The 19,851-nt window shown below is 36.8% G+C and overlaps 1 protein-coding gene across 1 annotated transcript in view; it reads left to right on the top strand.

Annotated features, from left to right (window-relative positions):
- UBR3 (ubiquitin protein ligase E3 component n-recognin 3) overlaps positions 1-19,851 on the top strand; it is a 116,842-nt gene that overhangs the window by 24,583 nt on the left and 72,408 nt on the right. The window contains exons 7-18 of the mRNA XM_065637380.1: positions 222-352; positions 6,120-6,348; positions 10,134-10,313; positions 11,086-11,219; positions 13,114-13,200; positions 13,797-13,862; positions 13,951-14,040; positions 14,869-14,997; positions 15,082-15,134; positions 15,735-15,868; positions 16,325-16,410; positions 17,799-17,940. Coding sequence (XP_065493452.1) covers positions 222-352; positions 6,120-6,348; positions 10,134-10,313; positions 11,086-11,219; positions 13,114-13,200; positions 13,797-13,862; positions 13,951-14,040; positions 14,869-14,997; positions 15,082-15,134; positions 15,735-15,868; positions 16,325-16,410; positions 17,799-17,940 — 1,461 coding nt within the window. The remainder of the gene's footprint in view (positions 1-221; positions 353-6,119; positions 6,349-10,133; positions 10,314-11,085; positions 11,220-13,113; positions 13,201-13,796; positions 13,863-13,950; positions 14,041-14,868; positions 14,998-15,081; positions 15,135-15,734; positions 15,869-16,324; positions 16,411-17,798; positions 17,941-19,851) is intronic.

Genomic DNA, 19,851 nt, shown 5'->3' with positions numbered 1-19,851 from the left:
TTCTCTAGGAGGTCCTTTTTGTTGTTACAGACTCTGACACTGTGCAGTGTTGGCCATGGTCATTTTCCCAGTGTTTTTGAACAAAAATTTGTACGGGACGCACTAAGATGTTCTCAGATTTTTGTTACTGAATTTTATCGAAAGCAGTGCAACTGCACTACATGGTTTTTAGTTTCGATAATTGTTACATTACACATCCCCTCCTCCAACCTTTTATGCAGATCAATCTATCATGGATGTTTTGAAGCATAAATGTTTTCTAGAAGAATTATTATTTTGGACTATAAAATATGAGTTTCCACAGAAGATGGTGACTTTCTTACTCAACATGCTGCCAGATCAAGATTATAAGGTACTTGCCTTACTTTGTTCAAACTTAAATGTCTTTTCCTATTGACATACTTAGTGTGTATTATGCCTTGCTGAGACCATATATGTTTATATTTGAATAATAAGCAGTAAAATAATGCAGATCTTTATAACCTTTTTTTTGAGTATTTTGTTAGAAGGTCTAAAGTGTCTAGTATTGGAAGAGAGATGTGGAGAAAACAAGACGGATAATTTTGGAGCAGCAGCATTAACTTTGTTCTCATGGGTGGTTTGGTGTTTTTTTGAGTTTGTTTTGTTTTTTTCTTTTTTGTTTTCCTTTTTGGCTCTTAGTGCATATTTGCATCTGGGTTTTGTTCTGTTTTATTTTACTTTGTAAGTTGGATTTTTATCAGTTAAAAGATGTGGATCACCACTAAATGTTTCTGTTATGCGTTATGACTGGTAAATAATTGTGGTGACTTCATGCCTGTTGCAACTGTTGTAGTCGGCAGTGGTTTCTCTGTATAGGCCAATACAGTGTGAGTGTTCTTGCTGCAGCCATGCCCTAGGTGATTTGGGCAGCCTTCCAGCTGCTTCCTTACAGAGTTTTGCAGTTGTCCATACCAAGTGTCTCCTGGCCTGGAGTCACAGAGACTGGATGTCACCTTCCTGTTTTAAATCTTGGTGTGCAGCCAGGTTTGGTTGTTTGTTCTACATGTTTCCAAGACCTAGTATACATAGCAATCGAGCTTAACATTTTGCTCTGATCATGTCATACCTTTGAGCCATGCAAATATTTTGGACTTTCTCAATTACTGCTGGGAGGCAAAGATCAAGAAATCCTGAAGTCCAGGCATGCAGATTTCTTCAAAAATGTCCGTTTATAATGGGACAGCCCTGTATTCATGCCCCCTTAAAACCTTGATGTATCAAAGCAAAGGATGTGAAGACAACTTGCAAGGAAGAAAAAGATAAGATATGGGCCTTAAGCAATACTCTGTCCACGTCAAGACGACATTTTGGTTTGGGATACCAGCATAGATCCATCTTGGTCTCGGATTCAGCTAGTACATCAGGAGACGTGAGGACTTCTTAACTTAGGATCCCTTGCCGTGAAGCCTGAGTTCTTCTTGATACTTGGAGACCCATGTGGACATCTTGTTCTCCTGATCCATTGCCAGCTGAACTCATGCATGTAAAAACACCCAACTGCTAGCAGCATGCAGATGAATGTGGTAAGTGTTGCTGTGTTTATGTTTTTACTATATCGTGTAATAACAACAACCTTTAGTGATCATTTTTTTTTTTTTCCTTTGACAACAAGCCACAGTCTTCAGTGGCTTTCTTCATTGTGGTCAGAATCTTTCTGCACTATGTACTCTGAAGGGACGCCATGGTATATTTGGTTTCTCTACTGGCTGCCACCTTTACCTAGAAATAGTCCATCTTCCACCCACCAGTACTATATATTCAGACAAAAGGATTATTTAAACATGCTTTTTTTGTTTTGTTTTGTTGCCAATTTAATATTATGTTTGATTAAGCAGTAAATTCCTATGTACAAACTTTATAACTACCACAAATCCCAAGTATTTGAAATCTTTTAAAATCTGCATTTATTTTAATTGCTGTGATTATCTAAAAGGTGTTTTTCAGTATTAAGGAAACTCAGAGAAGGAAATGTATCACACAGCAATACTAGGGAGGCAGTAACACTATTTTTTCCCAAGATACCTGTGCTTTGTTGCAAAACTGTGATGTATGGATTTTAAACATGTCTTTGAGAGGTGTGCTTAATTTACAAGGAATGGCTCTGCATTTTACATGTGTACAGAGAGAACACACCATTTTGGGAATGATGTTTTATCTTTCAAGCTTTCATTTAGCTTTTATGAAGGAAAAGCTTGTTTGCTGTTTAATTACGTCGCATTCTCAAACAGTAGGAACACTGGTGGGATATAAACTGTTCCAACTGATATCTCAGCCTTTTGCTACTTGATCCCATCCCATCTACACCACATGTATGGTCTTAATTTTTTCTGCCTCTACTGTTGCACGATTTGTCTGATTCTTCATGACGTGATTTAGCTCATGAAATCAGCAGCGTTCTGCTGGGCTGGCTTTCTGCTAAACTGAGCGAGCTAGCCAGGCAAAGAGCTGGCTATGTGTGCATGCTCTGAAATTGTTGCAATCTCTGACCTCCAGCATAAATGTGGTAGAGCTGACTGAACTCACCATGCCCTATGCAGCAGTGAGCCACCAGTAATCTCTGGTGCACAGATTTATTTTTAAACAGGAATACAAACTCCTCTTTTAGGATTCTCGGTATGGAAAAGAGCTGTTGAAATGGGTGGGCTAAAACCCTGGGTTTAACTATAATAGCTCTTGCCTCCCTCCCCCTTTTTGCACATGAGAGAGAGAGAGCACAACAAATAGTGTGGTCTTTGCCTTACAGGATTTGTGCCTGAGGCATCCCTTCCAGCACTCTGACATTTGAAGCTTGGAAGACTTACAGGTGAAGAAAAAGAAAATGGAAGAGAAATTTACCAGAGTTTTCAAGAAATTAGAGGTGTTATGGTGTGGACAAGGTTTCTGCAAGAGTAGAAACAGAAGGCCAGAGAAATAAGACTGACCTTCTTGTGACCAAGGAGAAAGCAAAGGAGGGGTTGGCAATAAAGAGGAAGCTGATGGAAGAGTGTAAATCATCCAAGAGCAGAGCCTTGCTGAAAGCTGGAATATTGGAAGCAGAGAAATGCAAAAGCATCTGTTAGAGATAATGAATCAACGAACATCATTATCAGAAGTGCTGTGCATCATCAGGCACCTCCCATAGTGAATGTTGAGCAGTTATTACAGCAATAGGGCTTCACTAATCCCTGAACATGCTGTTCTACAAATTCCGTAGAATGTTTTTTCTACAGGAAACTTAGTTTTGCCAGGTGAAAGCTGTGCTAAAATTATTGTTTTCTTTGTACTGAAAACATAAGCATGGGAGATGCAAGTTCTAACTGAAACATGGAGTTGATATTAGGCTGCTGTAAGTTCTGGGATTGTTGAGTGGCCACCAAGAGAAAAGGCCAGATGAAAACATTAACTCTGTTTTTGCATAGGTTAGAAATTTAGAAGCTGCACAAGATCATAGACAGTAAGTTAGTGAAGGTAATTAAATACACAGAAAACATGTCTCTCTCAGGAAGCCACTTCTTGCAAATAGCTGGAAGCTGAGTAAGTATTTGGAAAGATGTAGTATGTCAATATCTGCATTGTTGCTCCATTCTATATTTTTCCTTAGTTGTGTATGCAGCTCTGGCCACTCCAAGACAGGATACTGACCTGGATGGATTGATTTGACCTACTATGGCTGTTTTTACATACAGACTGCAGTTTACCACAGTATTTCAGCATTTTAACTTCTGCAAATGGGTTTAGTTTCTTCCTCTCAAAATTGAAAAGGATTGTATTTGTTTAACTTCCAAGCAAATGTAGGAGTCAAGGTTATGTCTTTTCTGTCTTTAAGTGTATTACAGAATCTCTGTCATTACACTATATTGATAATGAATCTACAGCACTTTCAGAAATTCATTGTTGTGTATGAGTGAGGCACAAAAAGTTTTGCTGTGTGCTCATTTAAAATAAATAGGAGAAATTTTGGATTTTTTTTGTTTTGGAGAAGGACCATATTTTTGCAATCGAATTGAGAGTGCTGTGTAAAACAAGTAAAATGTAGTTCCTGCACCACAGTACCTGAGAATTCTATTTAAACATTATATATTTTTTCTTCACATTGTATTAAGTATACTTTTTTACTAGCAACATTAATATACTAACTACTTAAAATATCAGGTGCATCATTTTTGTTTGGGGCTTAACCTTAATAGTGTAAATGTCTTGATGTTTGTTGCAAGTGTCAAAAAAAAAGTCTTGTTTGAAGTTTGTTGCCAGTGATTAAAGTTGTATCAAGCTTTAATTTACAGGAAATTATGTAATAGGTTGTTTTGCCTTAGAATACCAGAATGATATTGTATTAACTCTGCACAAGTATTGTGAATATATTGTTCCAAAAAGGCTTTAGCTGGAAACAATTACCATTGTACTGAGCGCTGTACATAAAAGACACTTTCAGTTATTATACAGTTTTCCATCAGTGTGGACCAGCTAAAGGAAGGCAAGTTAAGCAGTTTTGTAGTGTTTCACAGAATCACAGAATGTTAGGGATTGGAAGGGACCTTGAAAGATGATCTAGTTCAATCCCCCTGCCGGAGCAGGATCACCCAGATGAGGCTACACAGGAAGGTGTCCAGGAAGGTTTTGAATGTCTCCAGAGGAGGAGACTCCACAACCTCTCTGGGCAGCCTGTTCCAGTGTTCTGTCACCCTCACTGTGAAGAAGTTTCTTCTCATATTTAAGTGGAACCTCCTGTGTTCCAGTTTGTACCCATCGCCCCTTGTCCTATCATTGGTTGTCACTGAGAAGAGCCTGGCTCCATCCTCGTGACACTCACCCTTTACATATTTATAAACATTAATGAGGTCACCTCTCAGTCTCCTCTTCTCCAAGCTAAAGAGACCCAGCTCCCTCAGCCTTTCCTCATGAGGGAGATGCTCCTGCAGTGACATCACCATCCCCACCCCAGTCCATTTTTTTACATGAACAACTTTATCTTTGAGGGTGTTTGGTGGAAGCAGCAGTCTTTGTGCCCAACATGGCACGCGATAGTTTTTTGGAAGTATATTCTAAATGAAAATAGCATAGTAGTGGTATAATAAAAAAATATGAGAGCACTGAGTCTGAGGCAGGTAAAATGAAGTAGTGATTTGTATAGAGTCTGGTGAAAACACAGCTACCTGAGGGTGGCTTCAAAATTTCTAATTTTATGCTTATGAAAGATTAATACTTATGGAAGGAATAGACAGGGGATTTTAGACTTTGAGCTGAAAATTTTTATCACTACACAGCCTGTATTATCTCTTCTTATTAAGCCAAGCAAGTCCAGATGGTGTTAATTCAGAACTTGAAGTACTAAGTGAGAAGTGATTTCAAAGCTGGCAGATATGCACACATCTATATGCAGTGCAGGAGGTTGGTTTACAATGCAATTTGAGGCTAATGGAGTGGGACAAGAAATTGTACTAAGATTTATATATGTCAATACATTTAAACACTGATCTGGTTTCAAAATAATAACAAACAGTTGTGTAAAGAATAGCAAAGCTTGCTAATGACTCTATTTTGGGGAAAGTGCTAAAGATTTATTTTAAAAGTATAGGATGTTATGATAGCAGATTAAATTCAGTGTTGAAATGTCATCCTTGACAGATGAATGAAAACCTTACTCCGTGGGTAGACAAGTGTAAGTGATAAGGCAGCTTTATTAGGCACCATTAATGTCATCATTCATAGTGTATCATCTTGAGACGTTAGTCCCTGTTTTAGGATGCAAACAATTTAGAATAAATTCATTATTAGAACTTCACTGCTTTCACAGGTATGCTGAGATCTTATATTCCTTGTTTAAACATTTCTGGGTGTTTTAGTGTAGAAAGAGTAGGATGAGAAGATTGGATTTTGGTATAAGGCAATGAAATTGAAGGCATAAGTTACCCCTCTCTATAGATAGGCCTTTTCATGTGGACTGTTTCTAGAAACTAGATATGGGATAGTTAGACCATCAGTTTTGGCTTGTCATGGCAACTGGTGGTGTTTCCTAGAATATGTTGAATCTACTTTTGTAAAGGAATAATTTAGAATGAAAGAAAGCTCTAATTTTTGTATCATGCTTGTTAACAACGGAATTTCTTTATAATTTGCAGATCGCTTTTACCAAAACTTTCGTTCAGCATTATGCTTTTATTATGAAAACACTGAAGAAAAGCCATGAATCAGACACAATGTCTAATAGAATTGTGCATATCAGTGTTCAGTTGTTCAGCAATGAAGAGCTAGCACGCCAAGTAACAGAAGAATGTCAGCTGCTGGACATTATGGTCACTGTTCTGTTATATATGATGGAAAGTTGCCTTATTAAGAGTGAATTGCAAGGTAGGTTTGTTTGCTTGTTTCCATGGATAATTGATTATAGAAGAAACTTAATCTCTTTCTTTGTTAGTAAATCCACCCCTCAAACCCTTCCCAAAAATGCACAGTATCTAGCAATACATGGTGGAGGCTAAGTCTCAACATTTCCTAGAAATGTAAAGATAGGTATCAAGAATGATACTGATGTTTTATCCTTTAGTTTGTAGGGTTTTCTTTTGTAGGAATGCTATATGGTCTATAATACAAAGAATTATCTTGCAGGTGTTTCATTTGTTGGGTAAAGTGCATAAACGCTATTTGTGACGCTTATTTGAATGAGAAATTATATATGCAAATCAAGACCTTTATTGATTTAAAAACATTTTCAAAGTATTTCACAAGCTATTTGAAGTATTTAAAATGGTTTTAATTTTTCTCATCTGTGATTGCCTTAGTAAAACTTGATATAATTAGAGGAGAATTAGTTAATACTTAGTAAATATAATCATTTGATCAAGCTTTTGGGTGACAGTGGCAATTTTAATTTGAACTAGTGTACACTGTATAACTTTTCTAGTGAAAACAGCTGTCCTATGCTCGTTTTACCTGTCCTCATCTGAACATGGTGGCACAACAAATCTTGCTGACTTCTGTTTTTTACACTTTCATGTACCCAACAAACCGCAGATCTCTCATCCCTCTTTATCCTACTTTGAATCTGAAAATACTCTCTGAATAGGCTGACTGCTACTGCCAAATAATTTCCATCAACTTCTGCATGAAATTGTAATTTTTCTTGTGTGAAGTATCTTTTGTCTCCAAGTCCACTCTATGTGTAGCCTGATATGGAATTACTATTGAAACGGGAAATCCTCAGTCACCTTGCTATAAAGAGTGCCCTCAGTCAGCTGCCCTTCAACATGAGAAGTATTTCTGTTGCCCTATGCAGATTGCTTTGCAGTAGTGAAAGAAATATATTGAATCTTTCTCTTTAACAGTTTGTATATTAAGTGACGTTTGTAAAATAATGCCATATTGATGGAACGTCACATAAAACTACTTTAAAGTAGTTGTTTTTACTTGTTGGTTAGTGTTGGATGTTGGTAGTGTGGTGGTAAGGTCCTGTCATGGATCAGAATTTGCAGCCAAACAAAAAAGGGCTCTGATTCGACACTCTCTGCAGAAACTTCCTGGTAATTCGTTAGGTAAGCTGGAGCTGCTAAGTTAAATAACAACAGATATATTTGTGATAGATTCATGAGAAAAGATTTATCCCTGGAGCAGCTATCCCAATATGTGAAGTAACCTGTTTCCTTTCCCCAGCAGCAGTGATTTGTCTTGGCTGATACTCTATCATGGAATATGTCCAGTGCTTTTCAATGTTTTCAAAACATTTCCTCCTCACTGCTTTATATATATGAGGTGTTGAGCATACTTATTTAATACAGATTTAATAAAATGCTCTTTTAGGGTTTTTTCTCTCTCATGTTCTCACTGGCCTTCTTTTGCATTTCTGTGGGCTTGTATCTTGTGCTTAGTTCAAGGTATCTCTTAGGATGCTGGAAGTAGTGGGAAGTCTGTTAGAAGTCTGTGCTGGTGAGATAAATTGAGAAAAATTCTGTTTGTGCAATTAGTGCAAACAAGTAGGTTGTTTAGTATCTGAATGAGACAAAGTTTACAAATCCAGCCAATGGGTAGATGGAGAAAACACCCTGGGGAGGAGAAAGGAGAACACTGAGCAGGAATTGTATCTGCTAAGGCACATTTAGTTTGCATTGCTTATGGGTCCTAGTTGTGTCTTGCACAGCTGACACCTCTTAAAAGTATACAGTTCATTAAGGGTATTTGTTGCTGCCAAGTGACAAACTCTGTGCCTGAAACAGAGTTGACCTAGGAGCTGTGTTGATACCAACTTTGAAAGTGTTACTAGCTCAGCTCACTGCTCACATGTGAACGGATGAGGAGATGAAGTACGCGTGCAGATGATAAAACTGGCTGCCTAGGAAGATCTATGTCCCTATGCTCTTAGAATTTTTTTCCTCTCTATCAGCACTTTCCTCCTGCTGAACTTTTCATAGGAGAAGAATTTATACCTCAAGGAAAGAGCTTTGGTAATGGTTCATCCTTTAAAACAAACAAAGCCAAAACACAAAACAAACAAAAGCAACAACAACAACAAACCTCAAACAAACAAAACCAACAAACACACACCACACCAGACCTCTTTTCCTTTGACCCACCTTATGTTAACACTGGTGTGGGGAGTACTCTGAATAAGAGGCAATGCCACTGCCAATTTGAAGTGAGCACATGGGAACCAAGCAGCTGAGCAACCAGACCTGGTTTCCTTTTTTCACAGGTGTACCAGATAACAAGAGAGAGATTAAAGAGTATTTGATCAACTGTGGCAGAGGAGGTTGAGAAGCCATGCAGAGTGCTTCTGACTCCCTGTTCCTTCTAGTGCTTCCATGTAACAGATTGGAGTCAGTCTTAAGAAATGGAGGTCTATATTACCTTATGGTGACAAGAAGATACCTGCTCATAGTTGTGTGCAATTTAAGCAGCATATTTATCAGGACGAAATCTGATTAGTTTTTCTGACTGCTGTGTTCTTGGGTAGTAAAACTTGTCAAGATCAAAATAGTGTATGATTTTGAGTTAGAAAACCTGTTGACATAACAGGTAAGAGAGTAATTTTTTTTCCTAATACAAACAAACCAGCAAAATAAACAGCCTCAGAGTGAAACAAAAAAAAAAAAAAGTATTTTCTTCAGCAGTTAGAACAAAGAGGAGGAGAAAAGCTTACATGTATACCAAAGGAACCACTCCAGGTACAGATGTGCCTTATCAGCCAGAGTCTGGAGTTTCTTATTAACAGTATCTTTTTAGCTGTGGCTGTGCTGTACTGCTTAAGACCCTTGCACTGTGTAAAGGGTAACTACAAGGGCCCCTCAGTGCATTTGAACTGGACAACAGCCAAGGCTGATGATCATCAGATGTAAATTTTCTTTCTCTGTTTGTTTGAAATAGAATAGTGAGTGACAGATGGGTGCTGGAAGTTATTTCCCTTGGATTGTGAATCCAGGACCAATCCTGTTTCCTTTCTAGTCTTTCCAGGAATCCCTCTTATGAAAATCAAATACAGAGATACATTTGACAGCTGTAGAGGACATACTTCTGTGATTCAGGGAGAGAGACGTCTATCCCTTGCCTCCCCCTGCCCCATTTTTTTTCCTTCCCTTTTTTTGGGAACCTTCTCCTGCCCTAGTCTCAGAAAGGCTGCATAAACCCCATCTCTGTCCCAGATTCAGAGTGGAAATTCTTTGCTCTCCTTCTCAGACTCAACATGCCAGTTTAGATTTTGATTACCAGATTCCTGTTTGAATGCTGAAAGGTAGCTTACTTGCTGGAAGTGTGTCAAATTCAAAATAGATTTCAGATGTTCATGACAGTAATTATTTTGTTTGGTCTTTTTATACCTGAGAGTATTCAAAAAAGGTATTGCTGTGATGGTTTTACTAATGTGCTGCTTTTCAAAGGTTGCAATATTGTTCAAAGTATGTGTATCTCCTTCTGAGTGAGATCTGTGTTGATCAGTCCATGATGAGAAAAACCGTCTCAGGTGCCACCGAACAACCGTTCTTCATTTCTGCAGTTTTCTCTGGATGTGTCTGATTGCAACATTACAGTAATACCTAATTGTTATTTTTTCATTACATTGTGACTTTATTTAAAAATTAAAACAATAAGGGGAAAAAAAGTATTACTTTTTTTTTCCTTCCCCTTCTGTTTTTCTTTTTTAAATCTAGATGAAGAAAATAGTTTACATGTTGTAGTGAATTGTGGGGAAGCACTACTGAAGAATAATACTTACTGGCCCCTCGTTAGTGATTTTATAAACATACTTTCACACCAAAGTGTGGCAAAGAAATTTTTGGAAGATCATGGTCTTTTGGTAACATGGATGAATTTTGTATCATTCTTTCAAGGTATGTGGCTTTTATAACCGGTACTAATAGAAGGATGTTAAGACAGCTTAGTGTTCGAAGTAGCAAAATCCTTACACTGCTGTATGTAAATATTTAATTCATTATCATTCTTATAAGTCTGTATTCCTGGAAGGGAACAGTATATTCTGGAAAACAGATTTGCAAGTGATCTAATGGATCTTTGTCTTGTGTGGACTAGTTAAAGAGCAATTGCATCACACTTGACTGAGATTCATGGTGCCTGAATTCTCAGGATGTACTTAAAGTACAAATCATAACTTGTGCTCAAGTGTTTTACTGGTGACATTCTAAATTTAAGTATTGGGTAAATTAATCTGATAAATCTGAATATTTTTCTAAGTCTTGCTGTGAATAAACTTTTTTATTATTAAAAGAAAAAAAATCGTGAACTTTTCAGTACTGATAAATGTTCTGCCTAGAAAGAGGACCAGATGTTTTCCATCCAAATGTTCTTACTGACTAAGCAAGGTTCAAAGTAGAAGGACTGCTGTCCACGTTAAGGTTGCCTGAACAGCAAAGAATGCAGTTACGAGCCAATCTAGAGCTATTTTTCTTTTCTGCTCTACTTCTGTTCAAACTTTGATTCTTGTTCTCGTATTTTATCCATTATTGTGCTGCTAGATAAGATAGGTTGTTATACTTTGTGGTTTTTTGTCTTAACAGATGTGTGAATGCCTAACACTAAAAATACTGCATTCCTCTTAGTCCTGGTTAAATATTTGGTTTTATAACTCTGCTTAAATCTTTGAAGGTATGAATTTAAATAAACGCGAATTAAATGAGCACGTGGAGTTTGAATCACAGACGTACTATGCTGCCTTTGCTGCTGAGCTGGAAGCCTGTGCCCAGCCAATGTGGGGTCTTCTGTCACACTGCAAAGTTAGGGTAAGACTGACATTTCTCTGTCATTCTTCTGGAATCCCAAATCTGAAAGGTCTATCATTTTCGTGTTTGAAAAGACTTGGGTTTTGCTCTGTCTACCAAACACATAAAATTGTGATCAACTCATATTCTGTGTATAGCAAGTATAGAACTCAAGCTTGTGTCTAACTTACTGTCTCTAGAACTGGGACTACAAGTTTACGATGTGTACAGTCATCCATAAGACTGTACATATGGAAAAACTTCCAATCTGATGACGAACTTGATAAATGTCTCGGAGTCATTCTGCCTTTGTTTGGTGGGAAGGGAGATACATAAGTTAGTGGTTATAATGTTGATTGTGTCTGCAAACAGACACTTCATTATGATGGGGGATGGAGTAATTTATGGGTTTGTGGTGTTCTACTAACAACCTGAGGTGAAAGTCTCTTAACTTCTGACATCTCATGGTCTCCTAACTAGAGCAAAGAGTTGTTACTATTTGTTAGTCTGTAAATTATATCAAGTTATAGTGAAAATTGACTCCATCAGCTTATCAAAATACTAAACGTGGAAAAACTTATTTCTATGAAATAAATACTTATCTTTGAAATTAGCTTATTAAGTTATGTAGTAGCATCCACGGGACAGTATTACCTGAATTGAACTGTGCCGTTAAAAAACATGTGTTAGCATACCATGCAATTTTAAAACTATTTCAATCAGGCAGTTGCAAAAGCCTTTCCATCCTGTAAGTTATTCTGATACATTATGAATATATCAGTTTGAGTCTAAATTATCTTTTGAAAACTGAATTGCAACTTGTCTTTTTGAAGTATTCCTTTTTATCTTGGGCATGGGAAGGTCTGCTTTTTGTTTAAGGCCTGTATGATTCCTTGCTCTGCCTGTCAGCTTGTCAGTCACATTTTCACCCCCATGTTTGAACCCTTTGGTCATTCTCAGTAAATCTGAAAGTGTGTTAGAAATTTCGTAGCTTAACTGTTGTAGTTGTTTAATGAAAGCTGAAGGGTGGGCAGAGATTCCAGCTCGCATCCCACAGGAGAGGGAGAGCTGCCGGAGCCTGTGTGGGTGGAGCAGCAGGATGGGAATGTGGCTGTTGTGTTTCCTGAGGAGAAAAGGTGTCAGACGGAGCCTGTCAGCACTTGCACAGCCTCTGGCTGGCCTAAGCCATGCTGGCTTTCACACCAGAAGTGTGTCGGAGTTATCCTAAGACTGCGAGGCAGGTCTGGAGTCTGTGTTTAGAAGGAAGGGAAGATTAAAGGAAAAGTTCATGATGAAATGAGGCTTTGTAACTTCCACTGATCATAGAGCAATTTTGTTTAGCTTCCCTCCTGCTTTCCCTTCTTGCACATCACTGCTTCGCTCCTGGAGGGCAATGTACAGCTCTAGTCTTGAAATACGTGATTTAATCTGAAATATATTATAGTTTTAGGGCATTGTTGTAGAGTTATACAAACATAACAAGGTTCGCTTATGGGTAAAATCTATGCAGTATTGTGTTATTGTTGCATTTCAGGTGCATTGTGTTAGTCAACTGTAAGGACCTTTCAGTAGATAAAACTTAGAGGACATTAGCCATTCCTTTTGGTTGCATGGAAATACTTTGGTTTTATGATTATAGCTCTAAATTTTTGGCAAAAAAAAATGGATAAATTAAACCATGGGGTCTAGGAGCAGCTGTCCATTCTGAAGTTGCCTTAATTCTTACCATTGAAATGATCATCTTTTAGAGTAACAATGAAGCCATCTTAATACTCACTAATTTCCATGTGACGAGGGCATAAATTACATACTGTAAAAATATTATTGAAATAATATTTATTTGTCGTAGGAAAACAGTGCCACTTAACTTAAAACTGCTTTGGCTTGTGTAGTACACTGGTTTCTCTTACTGCAGGAAACACAGGAATACACACGAAATGTTGTCAGATACTGCCTTGAAGCGCTTCAGGACTGGTTTGATGCTATCAACTTCGTAGATGAGGTAAATATCCTTAGGGAACTTAGGCAAAGTACTGTGAAAATCTGATAAAACTTCAAAGGTGATACACTACTTCTCCCTCACCCACCCTTAAATTAGATCATTATTCTAGGTACTGATTGAAAAAAAAGGATTGTTTTGCTGAAATTAGAGTTTCTAGTTAATAGTTGCAATGTTATGTCCTAGGACCCTTTATTTAGAGTCTTGGTGATTTAGGTTTGCTGGTACAAGCTTAAGCTGTGTGAGTGTTAAAAGCAGTGCTACTGTTCTACTGAAAGAAGAGCTGAAGCAATGGCAAAACAGAAGTCCTCTTCTGATGTGGTAGTGGCGCTTGCTTTGCCGCCTTAGCAAGCAGTACTCCCAATCCATTCAGAGTGTCTTTAGCTACTGAGGGCTTATTAAGAGATTAACAACAGCTATCTGAATAAGGGAAATTTCTGAATCCTCGGAAAGTGCAGGGGAATTAAGTAATAGTAGATTAGTGGAAAGTCCACCAAATGAAGACGTGCAAGATACTGTTCTTGGTGGTTGTGACGAAGACACATGTAGGTTTTGGTTTTTTAATATATGATATTAAAATATCTTTGTTTCACTTTCAGCCAGCTCCTAACCAAGTTACTTTTCATTTGCCACTGCACCGTTACTTTGCCATGTTTTTAAGTAAGGTAAGCAAATGTTTTAGTTACACAGAAGACAGAAATTCCCCGTTGAGTGTGATTGTTCAGTACAGCCTGTGCTCACTTTTGTTTCTAGGCTGTCAAGTGCCAAGAGCTAGATCTGGACACTATCTTGCCAGATCAGGAGATGCTGATGAAACTAATGATTCACCCACTTCAGATTCAGGTATGGGCAGACTTCTGACTTTGATGCAGATATAAAGATATACAACAAAAAGTGGTTGTTCTCCAATTCTTTTAATCCCAGTTATTTAAATATATTTCAAAGTATTTAATGAAGCGGCGTGTTTCTTAATTGTGGAATTTCAAAATATGAATATGTGACAATAATAACTAGAATATCTTTAGCAGGTAGGATAAACTCTTTTTTTTTTTCCCTTCCTATTTCCAAAATTAAATATGAGGCATTAGTTATCATACTCTGAGAAGTATGATAATAATATTCACTGTAGCACTTTCAAAAGGGTAGGAAGAACAAACCTTTTGAAAACATGGAATTGCATGTTCATTGAATTGCTACCAATGGAGCACAAGTTGAGAAGCAACTTGAATCTTAAAATTTCATATTTTAAATGGAGAATGACTTCAAGAATGGACGCATTCTGCAACATTTTTGTTAAATTTACAAATTTATATTTATTTGTATGTAAGTAGTAGTGAGCAATATTTGTAATCACTGCTTTTATATCTAACTTCTTTTTAACCATGATGCCTTCATCTTTAGAGTACTTTTCAAGATTTTAACAAGTAAATAAATTAATCACTTCATTGGCTTTGATCACTTTTGTTGTCTGAAATGTGTTCTCATATAAAAGTATGGTATGTGTTTAATAAACTTGCAGTGTTTCCTTTTCATTCTTCACTCCCCGGAAGAAAATAAGTATAAAAAAGTATACTTTTATATAAAGATGTAGATCTGCTGACGTTGAACTGAATAGCTGAATATCCCCAAAATGTTTGTAAATTTTTATTTCATTTTATTTTCCCTGCACAGGCAAGTCTTTCTGAAATTCACAGCAACATGTGGGTTAGAAATGGTCTACAAATTAAAGGACAGGCCATGACTTATGTGCAGTCTCATTTCTGCAATTCAATGATAGATCCTGACATTTATCTGCTGCAAGTAAGTTACGTTTTCTGAGAAGCCAAGCTAATGCTTGTTTACAAACAAACTGCTGAATAAAATTATTTTATTATCTTTCCACAGGTCTGTGCCTCTAGGCTGGACCCAGATTATTTTATTTCATCTGTTTTTGAAAGGTAGGGTTAAAAGATGAATGCCCTCGTTCATTGTTTTGCTAGCTGTTGACTAACTTATGCCATGTGAGAGAAAAGATGCATATCTGATACGCATCTTCAGTTGTTCAACTCTGCCTCGCCAAAACTAAAACTTGCCTAAGGGCTCTACTGAAGGAGGTATCTCAAGGTATACTCTTCATTTAATACAGGATTGGCTTTTGATTTACAGTTCAGTGGTGAAGCTTCAGACATTTGTTTTCTGAGCATCTTTAGGGCTTTTTAAGTTTTACATATGTTTGTATACAAGCTTTCAGGATGTGCTAGCCTAAACAAGTAGATCAATAGAGCTGAAACAGAAAGGATGCTTCTGCTTTTCAGAATAGAATAAAATCAGGGTTTGAAAACAGATTATGTTCATAAATGTGAAGTGTTTTCATATAGGACATCCACAGATGTAAATAAAAATCCAAATTTAAAAATAAGAGGGTTTGCATATTATTGCATTTCATTTTGTATTCATTTTGGGTTGTTGTGAATGGTATTCTGAGTTTATCAGTACATTTCACATTGGTGTTTTAATGTTGGACAGTGATGTTTCTGACTTCACTCTTTGCTATGTAGATTTAAGGTGGTAGATCTGTTAACAATGGCATCGCAGCATCAAAATACGGTTCTTGATTCAGAGCATGAAAGGTCCATGTTGGAAGGAGCCTTAACATTTTTGGTCCTTCTGTTAAGTCTTCGTTTACATTTAGGTAAGAATCACTACTTTAGAAATACTTGTACGTAAATAACATGCCTGTTCATTTATATTCAACATTTAGTAGCTACCATAAAGCTGATTAGCCATATAATAACTTAAAGCATTCAACACTTGGCTTCATTTTTGCTAGTTACTGAATTTTAATCCCTTATGAATTAGAAATAGACATAATATATAGAAATGAAGAAAAATAGATTTAATGGAAGTGGGTGATTTGTGTGTGTGATCACATGAAGATTCTTCTTCAGAAAGACAGCAGTTTTAGTTTGTACCTGTCTTTTCTGACTGAGGTTGTGTCTCCCGCAGCATTTTTTGCTGTATTTTTATAGCACTGTATCATTACTCAATGTTTGTATCAAGTTTAACTTGCATTTAATGCCAAATGTATGCTGAATGTGTGTTTTAAAATCATTCTATTTTAATGGCTTTTTAAATTTTATTGTTCTAGGAATGACAGATGATGAGATCCTCAGAGCAGAGATGGTAGCCCAACTCTGTATGAACGACAGGACACACAGTTCATTACTGGATCTCATATCCTTGGAATATATTAACTAATGTGCATGAATGAGACTGACAGGTACCTAGATAGTAGTGGGATTTTGGAGCTTGAACATGTTTTCAGTGTACATAATTATAACAAATTGTGTAAAGATGTATTTGCATATACTTACCAGCAAAGGCATTTGCTCCAGCTTTGGTTGTTCTTACAAAATACACAATAATTTGTAATAGTTTGAAATCAGTTTTGATACAAAATGTTAAACTACCCTTTTTTAATTATTTTTTTTAAACACTACAAAAGTCTTTGAGGTGTGAGGCGAAAAGTCTGTTTTCAAATGACATTGTAGAAAATTTAACCAAGCTTCACCTTCATATGGATTTGAGCCTTTGATTATTGCTAATTTTATGCCAGTATTAAAAAGAAGCCACTCTACGCTATATTGGCTTTTGCTATCAATAGTTTAAAATGCAAATAATAGCAATTCTGAATGCTCCTTTGAAATTAGAGTGAAATGCATGTGTTATGGGGGAGAGTGTCTTACCTGAAGAAGAGCAAACTCTAGGAAGTCATGTCCGGTACCTAACAGCTGAATACAAATACGCAGGTTTTACTGCTGTTGGTGTATTGGGCTGTGTAGGCAAATGAAATAGCTTGTGGTGATTGACCAAAAGAGCTTGCAGTCCAGGGATGATAGGCATTGAGCAAAAATGTTAGGAATTTATAAAGATAGAAAAGGAGGAGATTGAGAGTTACAAATACTTAATAAGAATTATTAATTATGGTATGACATAATAATTAAATCACTTAAGTATGTAAAATTAGCAAATCACTCAAAGTGCTTCACTTAAGTGAATCACTTAACTATGTAAAATAAGTGAATAATTCGTACAAGCAATTACTTATCAGTAAGCAGAAATTTCCTTATTCGTATTTGCTGCTTGTGATTTGGGGTAATGTCAGTAGATCAATTAAGTATTGCTACCAAAAATGAGAAATAGCCAATCCAAGATGGAGAATTACTTACTGTGTTTATGGATCCCGAGCTATTTACTTGCTTTTTCTGCACTTGGCTGTAAATGCAAAATACTCTTGCTATAAAGAGAGCCAAAGTGTTTTAGTCAGTAAAGGCAAGTACAAAAACTTTATATACACTGCAGATAGTAGATTTTATTTCTCATTTAATACTTAACTCTTGAGCCAAGCATATGGCCATTGGCTTGCTTTAAAATGTTTGATGTCCTAGCTAGGAGGTTTTGATTCACTTCAGTAATAGTTACTGTTCCAAAGCAGCTGGAGCATACAGACCTCTGGTGGTAAACACAGAGCACTGCTGAAATGTAGCCTCTGAAATGAGTGGGAAGTAAAATGCTTTGTCCTGCAACTAAGTTAACTTTGTTTTCCTTAATACAAACATTACATTCCAGAAAACCCCAACCCTAAAAGTGGTATTATTCCAGGAAGCTTAAGCTTTGAATCAGTCTTGTCAGCAGTTGCTGATTTTAAAGCTCCTGTTTTTGAACCTGGAGGTTCCATGCAACAAGGAATGTATACACCTAAAGGTACAGTAATTGGTGTCATCTTATACTCCGTGGTAAGATGTTTAACCCAAGGTTGTTTATTTGGTTTTTTATTTAAAAAAAAAAAAAAATCAACCAAACAAAAACTAAACACACACCAAAAACCACCCCACCAAACAATGATAAATCTACCCCAACAAACAGACAAACAAACATAATCTCCATGAAAACTCTGCAAAGCTTGTTTGACTTGTTCATTATTGCCTATTGCTTATATTTTAAAACATTGCCAAAGACCGTTAATAGTCTTTAATAAATGCATTTTGATTTGGAGTGAAAATGAGCTTCTCTGTTAATCAGTTATCCTTAGAAAGCAAGGGGAAAATGGAGAACTCGAAAATTACGTTATTTGTATTTCACCGATCTGCATACTTAATCATTCATGTGATTTTAAAAAAAAATCTGATGTACTTTCAGTAGAGTTTAGAACTGTTTGCACTAGTGACGTGTCAGTTGTGAAGACATTTTCTTTGAACTTTTCCACATTTTGATTATTAAAGATATCATGATACATAATTCTTTCTTTTATGTTGCTTAACTGTCTTAGTAGCCTGTAACGTTTTTCCCAGTCAATAGTGAGGCTCTAGAACAAGGTTCAGACTAGACTGGTTACAGACTATTGTTCTATAATTCTACAATGCATACAGAGCAAAAATGATAAATTTCTTCCCCTGACCAGCTTGTCATCTAAATTTGGCTCAGCATGGTGTTGGTATATCAAAGGAGAGGAGGAATTTGAGAACTCAGTGTTCCATTGCTGTTTCCTGTCACTGAGCAGATAAGCCTGTAGGAATCTGAAATGCTTCATGTGCTCTGGTTGTGCTTCAGCTCATGGCAAAGCTGAAGAGGGATTAAGTCCTGCCTCCTCTGGGTACCTCCCTTGAGAACTGGTAGAATTGGGGTCTGACAATTTTGAAACCATTTGGTTTGTAGGCTGTGTTCTATCGTGGATTTCTCTGTTGTTGTTAATGTAGGAACTAATACTGTACTGACTTGTTTGCCAGTTTTCGTACTGGGAGGTTGATGAGTCAGTGAAGCTCTTGCTTTTATACAAATGAACAACCAGTGAAGTAATTTTGTGAAACCAGAGTTCTGGGAATTGATTTGTTCTGGTTCCTTGATATGTAATTAGGCAGCTTAACACCTATGTATTTAAATAACTTTATTTTAATGTTTTCTAAACTGCATTTTCTTAAGTCACGTCTGGTTTCTGGAGCTTGTGACATTCTGGTCTTTTTTCATAACACAGTGTTGAAGGTAATTTTAATTATAACACTTTAGGGAATCTGATGCTAGATTCTAGGATTGTTAGGTGTTTGGGTGGGTTTTTTGACATAGTTTACCTCTGGAATAGATTATCTTTTTTTTAAGTATCTCATCTGTAGCAGTGAATACTGAAGTAATTTGTAACACTATGCAGAATCTCTTTTTCTTAAAGTAATAAAAACCTGAAAGAGCTTCTGCAGGAATAAAAGGCAGCATGGTTTTCTTGTGTACTATAGGCTTTTAAGTGTCTGTAATCTATATAGGTTCTCAAAAAGGATGGCGATATTCCAGTTGCTCTTAAGAGTTGTAGTTTGTGGCCTTTCACAGTTTAAGCAAATCACATTGAGATCTATTCTCCCTAATCCCTTATTTCCCTAAATTTAGGGGAAAAAACATTCTCTACGATTGCAAAAGCCCCAGATTTTGCTTCCATTAAACACCAGTTAAAAGAAAACCAGACCAGCTTCCAAAACCAGGACGTGGTTCTTGTCTGTGGATTTGTGTGCTGAAGATGAGCCGTGCGCATTTCTGATACTCCCTGAATGGTTCCCTCAGTCATGTTTTCCCTTCATTTGCATTAGCAGCCCAAACAAGCTTGGTCTGTGTTTCAGACTGCAGTAGTAAACT

The sequence above is a fragment of the Caloenas nicobarica genome, chromosome 6, assembly GCF_036013445.1.
Source record: "Caloenas nicobarica isolate bCalNic1 chromosome 6, bCalNic1.hap1, whole genome shotgun sequence".
NCBI lineage: Eukaryota > Metazoa > Chordata > Aves > Columbiformes > Columbidae > Caloenas > Caloenas nicobarica.
Note: the sequence above shows the minus strand (reverse complement) of the source record. Positions and strands in the feature narration are given on the sequence as shown.